Here is a 12,607-nt window from a genome sequence, read left to right as displayed (position 1 = left end):
GGATAAAATACCACCAATACGCGGACAACACTCAGTTGTATCTGTCCGCCCCGTGCCAACTCAATGAAGCGGTGGACGTGATGAGCCAGGGTCTTGAGGCCGTTAAGAACTGGATGAGAGCTAACAAACTGGTACTCAACCCGGACAAGACCGAGTGGCTGTTGTGTTTCCCTCCCAATAATTTGGCCAGTGTTCCATCACTCAGGCTGGGGGGTCAAATTCTACACCCCTCAGATAGGGTTCGCAACTTGGGAGTCCTCCTGGACCCACAGCTGACTTTTGACCATCATTTGTCGGCTGTGACCAGGGGGGCATTTGCCCAGGTTCGCCTGGTGCGCCAGTTGCGACCCTACCTGAACCGGGAGGCCCTCACAACAGTCACTCGAGCCCTTGTGACCTCTAGGCTGGAATACTGCAACGTGCTCTACATGGGGCTGCCCTTGAAGAGCATCCGGCGACTTCAGCTAGTCCAGAATGCGGCCGCACGAGTGATTGTGGGCGCACCGCGGTTCACCCACATAACACCTATCCTCCGCGAGCTGCGCTGGCTACCTGTTGATCTCCGGGTGCGCTTCAAGGTGCTACTTACCATCCATAAAGCCCTCCATGGTAGTGGATATGAGTACTTGAGAGACCGCCTCCTGCCAATTACCTCCCTTCGACCTATTAGATCGCACAGATTAGGCCTCCTCCGAGTTCCATCCGCCAGTCAGTGCCGACTGGCGACTACGCGGAGGAGAGCCTTCTCAGTAGCAGCTCCGACCCTTTGGAACAATCTCCCCGTGGAGATTCGCACCCTCGCCACCGTCCAGACCTTCCGCACAGCCCTTAAGATCTGGCTATCCCGTCAGGCCTGGGGATAAAGATTCTAATCCGCCCCACCCGAATGTTGAATGAAAGTTGTGTTTTATCGTTTTATTTTTTTACTCACGTATTGTCTTATGTTTTGTCTTGCACTCCCCCTCCCATGAATTGTAAGCTTCCCTGAGTCCCCTCAGGGAAAAGGGCGGCCTATAAGTAATAAATAAAATCTAAATCTAAATAAATCTTATGACACTGGGAAGTTAGGAAATTTTAGGAATCAACATTTTTAATTACACCATGCCATTCTTCAAAGAGCCACAAAAAGCTTGTGATTTTTCCTTTTCTATCTGTGCCTCCTTTTATTTATGCAGTAAGAAAATGACTGGCCCAAAATTACTCTATTATCCTGTCTGCAGCTCTTGCTCATTCTCCCAAGATCATTCTCACATACTAACATATTACAGCCATTGACTGATCTTACAGTAGAACTTTTGTCTTACAAGAATTCTAATAACCACCAGATGGCAGCAAAAAGACCTTTCTCTTACTTCCCAGTTTGGGAAGTCTACACTGAAGGATCTGGTTGCTTATCTCACTAAGTGGAATGGTAATGTCAAGAGCTGTTTTGATGGCAAAGCAGCTACTTGGGATTTTTCAAAGTTTAAATTTGTTTTGGAAGGGTTGCCACATTTATCTTAACAAACAAACCTAAGTCAGAAAAAGAAAATGAATGTCAATATATTTTATTTAAGGCATCCAAATAAGCCTGCTTCCATAATATGTTCATAATATGTTCAAATAGCTGTGGTGGCACAGTGGTTATAATGCAGTATTGCAGCGTAATCACTGCTCACTGCCAGGAGTTCAATTCAGACCAGGCTCAAGGTTGACTCAGCCTTCCATCCTTCTTTTAATTTTAATTTTATTTTTTTAAACAAACAAGCACAGACAAACATAAAACATAAAACCATATTCCAGTTTGGTACAGTGTGTCGATTGGTTACAAAACTTTTGTGCATCCTCACCATAGTTTTCACTTACAATTTATATGGAATCTCGTATTATCAATCTGATATATATGTATACAATTATTATCATTGTTAAACATTTATTTGACTATAACTATTATTACTTCATTTTATGTGAAATCTTCTAAATTTTGAATAAATTTATATTATGGCATGTCATTACATCATCCTAAATCCATCTAGTAGTAATACATCTTTATAAAATTCTCTAGCATATTTCACTTCCATATTTTGTTTGTCTAACCATTGATAAGATAAGTACCATCTTTTATAAAATGCAGTATTGCAGCGTAATTCACTGCTCACTGCCAGGAGTTCAATTCAGACCAGGCTCAAGGTTGACGCAGCCTTCCATCCTTCTTTTTTTAATTTTTTTTTTAAATAAACAAGCACAGACAAACATAAAACATAAAACCATCTTCCAGTTTCGTACGGTGTGTTGATTGGTTACAAAACTTTTGTGCATCCTCTCCATAGCCCTCATTTACAAATTATATAAAATCTCATAATATCAATCTAGTATCTATCTATACATTATTATCTCTATTAATCATTTATTTGATTATACTTCATTTTATGTAAAATATTCTAAATTTAAATAAATTCAAATTAATTTTTATTATAGCATTTCATTACATCATCCTGTATCCATCCAATAGTAGTACAATCTTTTATCTCTTGCCATTTGTGGTATTTGTATTCTAATTGCTTTCTTAGTAAATCTTATATGGGCATCTCTTGGCAACTTGTATTTCACTGTATATCTTGTAAAGGCTCAAAACCCCTCATCTGTTCCTTCCATCATCTTCCCTTTGGTTATCACCAATGCTTCTGCCAGAATTTCTATCATTACTTCTGCCAAATTTCTCCCTTTTCTTCTTCTATATTCTGGAATCAGAGGTAAAATTCTAATCTGTCGATCTCCCATTCCAATATTCCACTCTTGTATTTTTCAACCACGCTCAATCTGCTGTCAATATCTCCAATTTTCTTATCTCTTTGTTCATCCTTTTCTTCAATTTTTTGAAATCTGTCCTCATATTTCGTCATCGTTTGGTGCATATTCTCAATTTTTTTCATCTGTTTTTTCTGTTCTTTGTTCAATATTGTCTGTTCTCTTTTCAATGTTCTCTGTTCTTACTTATATTTTTTGAATTTCTTGCATAATCATCTGCAATGTCACTTCCTTTTCTTTTTCCTGCTGTAACATCATCTGTATTGATCTTTTCCTTCAGATAGTAAACACTGCCACTATATAGAATCCAAGCCTCTTTTCCAAACAAAGTTAACAGTTCTCTTTCCAAGTTCACTGCACTCTTCTTTCTTTCAGCTCCAAGCTTTTCACTCCAGTCCAACTGCTGATGGTACCTAGAGGAGCACCTGTATAAACAATCTGTGCTCATTCTCAATAAACAAGCTCAGAGTCCTTGAAATGTAACACCAGCTCTTACTTTTCACAAGATTATCAAGTGCTCAAACAAAGAAAAGAAAAACAAGCCTCCAAGCCTCTAAGTAGCAGTGTTACTTCTTTTCATCTACTTTCACTTCCCTCTTTATATTCCAGGAAAGAAAGAAAGAAATTTAAACAAGAAAATACTATAGGGCATTTAAAAAAGAAAAATAAAGTCTTAAAAAAATAAAAATAAAATCAGTCCAGTTTAAAAATTAAGAAGCAGTTGTAGAAATTCCAGCAGTAAAAGGATTAAAGAAAAATAACACACTAAGTTTGACTCAGGATTAATCTCGCCACTTCACCTCTTCTGTCTTCAATTTTAATTTTACTTTTAATCTTTTGGGGTGTTCTCTCATCTAATAATAAAAATTATCTCACCAATTCAACACACTTTCTCTCCAGCTTGCCTTTCATTTCTGGAGCTGTCCCAACTTTTAGCAGCTTTAATGGCTGCTTCTCTGTTGCCAGAAAAAAGGGCTTCTCCTGGATCTACCAGGAACTTTGCGATGTCCCTGGGATCATCAGGATGTGCCCTTCTCTATCACCATCTCTACAGGATGGTTTAGGTCCAAAAGGACCGTCCAACAGCAGAGATATCGATGGCGATCTTGGAGCTTCAAGATCGCATGTCGTACTGTCGTGATATCAGCACCGCCATTCCACAGCCTTCCATCCTTCTGAGGTCAGTAAAATGAGGACCCAGATTGTTGGAGGCAATATGCTGACTCTGTAAACCACTTAGAAAGGACTGTAAAGCACTATGAAGAAGTATATAAGTCTAAGTGTTATTGCTAGTGCTAAACTGCTGAATTAGGGTGTTGTTTTTTATGAGAGGCAAGATTTCTCTGAAAATAAGATCCAACCAGAAAATAAGCCCCAGCATGATTTTTCAGTATGCTTGTAATTTAAGCCCTACCTCCAAAATAAGCCCCAGTTGTCAACCAGATGGACAAATTTAATACTGCATTTTCCCCAAAATAAACCCTAATGCATCTTTTGGAGCAAAAATTAATATAAGACCTTGTTTTATTTTCGAGAACAACATGGGTAGCTAAATTTTTCAGTATATATAGTCTATATAAAGATGTTGATTGAACTCTCCTGCTCAGTTAACACCAACAATACATACAGATTTTGGTTTGAGCTTTTGATTGTTACCTTTTCTTTTGAACAGGAAAACCATCCCGAGGCCCAATAGTCCAGCTTCCAGGAAAATCATTTGCTCGTTTCCAGAATGGGAAGCAGTACCTTGAAAACAGAGAGCAGAATCAAGAGACAAATTTCAAGTTCCATTACTGCATGTCATTTTTTGATGCCTTAACTGTAGGTAAGAATGAATTGACTTGGGTATTGTAGCACAGTTTCTCTAGAGAGATTTGCTGCGAATGCCACATAGGTGTCAGGAAGGGGTATCCGGCCAGTAAACACTCAGCTGTATTGACTCTACCTTAATGCAAAGGATTACAGGGTCATTAAAAGAAAAAAATATATAGCAATAGTTAAACAAATTTCATGATCATTGTTTGCTATGGGCAGTTTTTGCAGAAAAAACTTTTGCAGATGTATATGCCAGTTTTGGGCTAATACTTCATCAATTGTAATTATATGACCATGGGACACTGCAAATGTCTGTCAATGCAGGTTGGATGCCAAGCACCCAAAATACAGTCATATGACGGCTAGGGGAGACTAAGCAGTTAGAACTTCAAAAACTAGCCTGCTTGTAAATACATCGTAACTGGGTCCATTGTAACTTCAATCAGCCGCTAAGTGACTGGTCATAACTCAAGGGCTACTTGGGCACAGTCACATATGCTCTCATTATTTTGCAGCTGGACTACTGTAATTAGCTCTACAAGGGGCCTATCCTTGAAGGCTATTTTGATGTTTCAGCTGGTACAGCATGCAATTGCCCAAGTAGTTATGGGGACATGGAAATTTGTCCATGTAACACCACTGTTTTAGGAGCTGTGTTAGTTACCAGTCAACTTCCAGGTGCAATTCAAGTTGTAAGTTATCTAAAACCAGAGTCTGTATAACTTGGGACTTACGGCTCTGCTTTTTGCAGACTGAATCTGATCATGAGATCCAGACAGAAAACTTACAAAGTCTTCCTTCTTTGAAGAATAGAATAGAGTAGAGTAGAGTAGAGTAGAGTAGCGTAGCGTAGCGTAGCGTAGCATAGAATTCAATTCTTCATTGGCCAAGTGTGATTGGACACACAAGGAATTTGTCTTTGGTGCGTATGTTCTCAGTGTACATAAAAGAAAAGATACATTCGTCATGAATCATAAAGTACAACACTTAATGATAGTCATAGGGTACAAATAAGCAATCAGGAAACAATATCAATATAAATCGTAAGGATACAAGCAACAAAGTTACAGTCCTGTAGTTATAAGTGGGAGGAGGTGGGTGATAGGAACAATGAGAAGATTAATAGTAATAGTAATGCAGAATGTCACTTACAGGGACTCTGGGGAGGTAGGGGCTTTTCAGTGATGAACCCCAGGTATGGGACTGCTTATTCCTAGTTATCTGACCCCCTCTTCCACCTTTCTGGTTTTCTAAAGGACTTTATAAAAATTTGAGCCGTTAGGGAAAATTTGGAGATATGGAGGCTTACCCAGCCCCTGTGAGCAATTCTATCACAGCAAGTTACTAGAAGCATTTTACATATTAGATGCAGTTTGAATTTTTATGTGCTATAAGCCTCTCAGAATCCACAGCAATGGACAACATAGAAGCCCAGTAAAAGCATACGTGATTTTTACACTTCTGAGCCGTTTTATAGTTTTTCCAGGTGAAAAGGCTGCTATGCTCTTAATACTGTACTATTGAACACTAACATGGTTATTATGGAACAATAGTTCTTTAGTAAAGTTTTAATGGATTTTATTTATTCAAACATTTGGTTTTATCTTTTTTCTCTCTCAGAAGCTCGCAGTTGAGCTTCTGAGGGGAGGGGTTAAATTGAAAACCTCCTATTATCTAGTCAGCTGGGGGGGGAGGGAATATAAACCTGAATTTCTTCAGCTATGGTTCAATGTTGATTAGGTTTTGCTATAATCTTGATTTCATTATAATTATAATTTTGTTGTGTCTTTATTATTATGTTATTGTTACTTACCTTGAATGCTATTCTAGGGAGATATGGCAAGTTGTACATTTAAATAAAATAATAATAAACTATAGCAGAATTCCAATCAATACACATGTGTATCGATCAACAGCAGCAGTGGGATTAACTTACCTTCGCTAGTGGTTTGCAAATGTGAGTGCTTGCACAGTCACACATGCGCACTTGCATGGGCGCATTTGTGCATGCACACCACCTGTGCATGCACAGTGCTCACGCATTATGTTGGTGCTGCCGGTTTGCCCAAAGTGGAGAGAACCGTCTGAATACCACCTCTGATCAATAGATCAATAATTATTATGTTTGATTAAAATATTCAAGGCATTTACATTTTATTTTATATAGATATGGAAGACAATCTGTACATCTTTAAAGGCAAGTATTACTGGATGGTATCCAAAGGTGAATCCGCTGCTGGTCCATACCTCCTCCAAGCCAAATGGCCAGGTCTTCCTTCTGCCATTGATGCTACAGCCTTCTCCGAGAAGGACAGGAAATTCTACTTTTTTAAAGGTAGTTTCATTTGATTGTGGATAACAAATTAAATCTTATTTCAGCTGCATCGTTGCCCAGAAGCTATAGATAAAATATAATCTTTCACCCTCCACCTTTCCATTTACAATTTGGCTGTAAAAATTAGAGCACGCCTTTTCAAATTGTTCTCAGAATTGCTGAGATACAGTGCTTGCAATATTTCAAAAGCCATTCTCTATCAATGGAGAAACTGCCTGCAAAAGTTGATGGGGTTAGCAGAGATGGCTAAATTGACTGCTTTGACCAACACCCACCCCCCCCCAAAAAAACCCCACACTACAACCCACCATAAGTACTTTTGTTTTTACTTGGAAACCACTTCTGGACTTTGTGCTTGAGGTGGAAAAAACCAAAACTTTGATTTTTGGTTTTACCGATTAGATAGATCTGTTGTTATAAAAATGGCTACTTTTATACTATTACATAAAAGTAAAAAGTTGAAGTTGGATGTTAGTATCTTATTATATTGCACCAAAGGGAGTCAGAAGTCAATGCCTTTTCTTTCTTTTTCCCTTTTCTCCTGCAGTCTTCCCTTCCCCTTTTTCCTTGCCTGTTTTTCCTATTTGTTTCTATATTTTTTGTATTTTATATTATAAAGAAATAAAAAAAATGCAACAGCAACAACAAACAGGCAGAAACTTTTTTATAGGTCTTCCTCCCTGTGACCTGCTTTTATTCTCCAGTTAGAAAAAAAAAACACCACATAAGCATTGGTGCCATCTGCTGGTTCTCTGTGAAAAACATGCTTGCCTATTCTACTTTAATTCTGTCTCCGATTTAAATTAGTTCTCAGCTTAGCTGTGATGACCCATTTTTCAGGGTTGAAATGCTGCCAGAAATAATTATATTGTTGGAACACTATTCCGTTGTTGCCTACAGAGAAAATTGCTGCATTAATATCAAGATTTACCCACATGTAGAATATGGGCCCTGCCACAGCTATCACTCAATCATGAAGGGCTGCCCTTGCAGCTCATTTCAATAAAGGTAACAATCCCCTTGCATTTAAAAAAATTTAAGTTGGAAGAGATATAAGGAACTTGTGAAGAGTCCAGCCAGGCCTCTCTCTCTCATTCCAGCTTTCTGTGTAATCTCTTGACTAGCCAGGTGCATTTAGGAAGGTGAGAACGCTCATGTTACAGGTAGTCAGGGGTGAGATTCAGCTGGTTCGGACTGGTTTGGGTGAACCGGATGTTAATTTTAATCTGGTTTGCCAAGCCAATAGCTACAAGGACGGGCTGGCTCTGCCTCTCTTACCCTGACCCTCCCAGGAGTCTCCACGTGGCCTTCATCATGCCAGGTAAGCACAGGGCCTGCACAGAGGCTCTGGGAGGGCGAAAAATGGGCCCACCGGAAGTCCGAAAATGGGTCTGTTTCAGGCTTCCGGAGGGTCTTCAGAGCCCAGGGAGGCCATTTTCACCCTTCTGGAGGCTCGAGAAAAGCCTCTGGAACCTGGGGAAGGTGAAAACGTCCCCTCCCCTGCTATGGTGCAGGAAGCCGACTAGGCCACACCCCCATGGCCACGCCCACCCAGCAACCAGGCAGAGAACTGATTGCTAAAAAATTTCAATTCCATCCCTACAGGTAGTGCTCAATTTATGAGCCGTTGCTTAGTGACACTTCAAAATTGTGATGGACCTCCCCAGAGTGAGTTATGACCCAGTTTCAAAGTTCTGACAGCGGCCTCCCCTCATGGTCATTTAATCACATTTTGGGTGCTTGGCAACTGGCCCACATTGCTGTTTGCAATGACCCATTTTCATGTGATTGTGATTTGGAGCACTTTTGGCCGAAAACCAACTTGTACTTCTGGTTTCCTGGAAAAAAAAATGCCCACTGGGTAGAACAGGTTCGTTTAACAATTGTGGCATTTGCTTAATGACTGCTGCAAGAAAGGCAAGAAAGCCGGGCGCAGTCACATGGCGACCCCCTTAATGACTGCCACAATTGATGGAATTACAATCATAATTCCAGGCTCAGTTATAGAAGTAAGCCAGGACTCTCTTTACTGGTTTAAGGCATCTCTGGCTCACACCTCAGTGTACATCTATTAGCATAAGTCATTGCTTTATTACTTGTGACAATTATAGCAACAGCAATAGCATTTAGACTTATATACAACCCCTTAGTGCTTTACAATGGGGAGTTTACAATATCAGCCTATTATCACCCCCAACAATCTGAATCCTCATTTTACTGAGCTCAGAAAGATGGAAAGCTGAGTCAACCTTGAGCTGGTGAGACTCGAACTGCCGAAATGCGGGCAATTGGCATTCAGCAGGATTGAACTACAGGCTGTGGGCAGAATTAGCCTGCAATGTGGCATTCTAACCACTGTGCCATCAGGACTCCTTGCACTTTAATGCAAGCAATCATGAAAATTCTCTATCAAATTATACAATGAAATACTTAGGAATCTCAGTCTGTAAACAATGTACTAGCCCTTACTGCACAGTCAACGAAAGTGGGCCAGCCTTGCTTGCTGTAATTGCAGATGCCAGAGGGTTGGAACTGATTTAGGGTTTTTGGTGCTGGGCTGTGGAACAGGAAAAACAGTAGCTATAGAATGCCTTTCAAGTATTATCTCTTCAGAGAAGGAGAAAGCAAGGGGCAGCCAGAAGATCTTTGTTTCCGCAGCAGGATTTAGATGGCAGTGTCTCTTGCTTGGATGTGGCTCTCTCCCAGCTTAGACCTTGAGAGTCAACGGGAGTGACATCCAGGTAGCAGCCCCTGTAAAAGAAACTTGAAATCATGAATCCTGTTTTGCAGTTCTGGATATTCTGAACATCTCTGTGGAAACAAGAGAAGGAATTGGGGATCTATCTGGATACTATTAACAGGGACACGGTGGTTCAGTGGTTGAGCTTGTCACTCAGAAAAGTTGGCAGTTTGGCAGTTCGAATCCCTAGCGTTGTGTAACAGAGTGAGCTCCCGTTACTAGTCCCAGCTTCTGCCAACCTATCAGTTCAAAATCATATAAAAATGCAAATAGAAAAATAGGAACCATCTTTGGTAGGAAGGCAGCAGCGTTCCATGTCCCTTTGGTGTTTAGTCATGCCAGCTACCTGACTACGGAGATGTCTTTGGACAGCGCTGGCTCTTCGGCTTTGAAACAGAGATGAGCACAGTCCCCTAGAGTTGGGAACGACTAGTACATATGTGCGAGGGGAACCAGAGGTGGGTAGTGGTGGGAGGCTCTGCTCACCTGCCCGGATGCTTCTGCGCACAGAAGCGTTGCATGAGCGCACACGCATGAGCAAGCCAGTAGCAAAATAAATTGAAACCCACCACTGAGGGTTACCTTTACCTGGATACTTTGCAGCTGCTGCTCTGGTTTATTCTCCTGACATACTGTATATCCCACAAGGAATCTTAACACGCCAAGCAAGTTATATACCAGGCATGCTATATAAATAATGAGCTGTGTCCTTTAGGGTGTGTACTTGCTCTTGAGTCTTTTTGGGTCCCAGTAGAGTCTCTTTGTGGAATTGAGAGAAAGGAAGGAAGGAAGGAAGGAAGGAAGGAAGGAAGGAAGGAAGGAAGGAAGGAAGGAAGGAAGGAAGGAAAGAAGGAAGGAAATATTTATACTTAGCTGTTTAGTTACAGAACAAATGACTTCATTCACACACTATACTAAGCATAACAGGTTACAAAAATACATAAAAATCCTACTAATAAGACCAATGTAAAACAGAATAAGATTAAGAATATTCATCATACTATAACTCACCTACCAGTAGGAATATTGACCTCCACCAATGTTCTCGCCCAATGGTGAGGAAAAAGCCAGGTGTTTGTGGACTTCTGAAAAGCAAATAGGATCAGGGCCATCTGGATCTTGAGGCTGTTCCACAGTCCAGTCCTGTGACAAGGAAATAATGTCTTGTGAGTTCTATAGGATGACATAATTTTAGAGGGCATCTGGTGCATGCTCAGCCTGTACAATGATACAAGAATGAATGTATGTTTTCTTAACTTAAATGACTGTGATTTTCAACTACAGATATGGTTTTATGATTTAGGAGTCCTGGTGGCACAGTGGTTATAACGCAACATTGTAATGGCATTGTAACTCTGCCCACTGTCAGGAGTTTGATCCTGACCGGCTCAAGATTGACTCAGCTTTCCATCCTTCCAAGATTGGTAAAATGAGGACTCAGATTGTTGGGGGCAATATGATAACATTGTAAATCACTCAGAGAGTGCTGTAAAACACTATGGAGCGGTGTATAAGTCTAAATTCTATTGCTATTTAATGATTGACAGGCTTTGTCACAACTGTGATTGGGGATGTTACTTGGAATCCTGACTACAACGTTCTTTTCCTTTGTTGCTTTTTACAGGTGTCCGATGCTGGTGCTACAAAGGATCTTCCCTAGAAGTTGGCTTTCCCCAAAAGTGCAGCCTTACGGGTGATCTCCCGCGCCATCCTGACACTGCCTTGTTCTTCCAGCCACTCCATCAGCTGGTGCTTTTCAAAGGACCTAAATATTATGTAGTCAATGAGGAGACCCTCCAAGTGGAACCTTATTATCCCCGAAGCTTGAAAGACTGGGGAGGGGTTCCAGCTCTCGCAAATGGTGCCGTCACACATCAGGATGGCTTTGTCTACTTCTTTCGAAATGACCAATTCTGGAAATTCAACCCAGAGAAGTTAGAAGTGGTAGAAACTGGAAAATGGGCTGTTCAGCTGAGGTGGCTGGGCTGTCAGGATGTCAGTCTAAATCAAGCTGGGGCCTGATATTTCTGTTTATCTCTGGATTTGTCACACGTTGTTCCAGTAAAATCTCCAGAAGGCAAGAACTTCGTGTTCTAGCCGAGGCTTCCCAAGAGCACAAAGCAAATTCCTTGTCCCAATGAAAACCCCTTTTATTAATTTGCTGTGAATTCTGCTCATTCACATCCAACAAAATCTTTCAGGGGAGGATTTACAGTCACAGAATTTATCTGGCTTGGAGAGCTGACAGGCCGGTATCTGCAAAACTTGGCAAGGAGTCTTGGAGAGTCACAAACCAATTAAGTGAACTAATTGTCTCTTGCAAACTCCACTTTCGCTCCTCTTTTATTTCCTGTGGGAGAGGCCATACACCGGCCACCAGTGGCCTTTCTGCCAAGTCGATTCCTGTTCTTTAGTTGTTCCCTTCGTCTGGCAACTCTGCGCATGCGCACACTGGGAACAGGCTCCAGCTGTTCATCTGCCTCACTATAGTCTGACTCTGAAGGCAGCTAATAACTGGCATATGGCTCTGGCCCCCTCTCTGCCTCCGACACAGAGCCCTCATCGGAGCTTTCCCCAGACTCCAGGACTGGCCCATGTTCCTCCCCAACCTCCTCACTGTTCGACTCTGCTGGCAGCTCCGCAGGCTGCTTGCAGGCCACAAGACCTCTTAAACTATTCATTCTGTGTTCATCAGCATTCCAATTTGCTTTTAATCTGGTCCCAAAGAGATTATCAAAAAAACTCAAAAGCCATACACAAGACCTGAGCTAAAATTGTATTTTCTGGAAGAAAAATGCAAACACTCCAGAAGCAAAACAGTTTGATATGAGGAACCATCAGTCAAGATTTGCACCATCAATGTTGAGTGTTAATTTATTGGGAAGTGGATTCTTGATTTGCAATGATCCTAAGACACTAAAGCAATGTTT

General features: G+C 41.0%; 1 protein-coding gene across 1 annotated transcript in view; it reads left to right on the top strand.

The window, feature by feature from the left end:
* MMP28 (matrix metallopeptidase 28) overlaps positions 1 to 11,849 on the top strand; it is a 34,897-nt gene extending 23,048 nt beyond the window's left edge. The window contains exons 6-8 of the mRNA XM_032216328.1: positions 4,460 to 4,612; positions 6,770 to 6,937; positions 11,302 to 11,849. Of these exons, the coding sequence (XP_032072219.1) occupies positions 4,460 to 4,612; positions 6,770 to 6,937; positions 11,302 to 11,699 (719 nt within the window). The 3' untranslated portion in view covers positions 11,700 to 11,849. The remainder of the gene's footprint in view (positions 1 to 4,459; positions 4,613 to 6,769; positions 6,938 to 11,301) is intronic.
* The last annotated feature ends 758 nt before the right edge of the window (positions 11,850 to 12,607 follow it).

This window comes from Thamnophis elegans, chromosome 4 (genome assembly GCF_009769535.1).
Source record: "Thamnophis elegans isolate rThaEle1 chromosome 4, rThaEle1.pri, whole genome shotgun sequence".
Taxonomy (NCBI): Eukaryota; Metazoa; Chordata; class Lepidosauria; order Squamata; family Colubridae; genus Thamnophis; species Thamnophis elegans.
The sequence above is the reverse complement of the archived record's forward strand: the minus strand, read 5'-3'. Positions and strand labels throughout refer to the sequence as shown.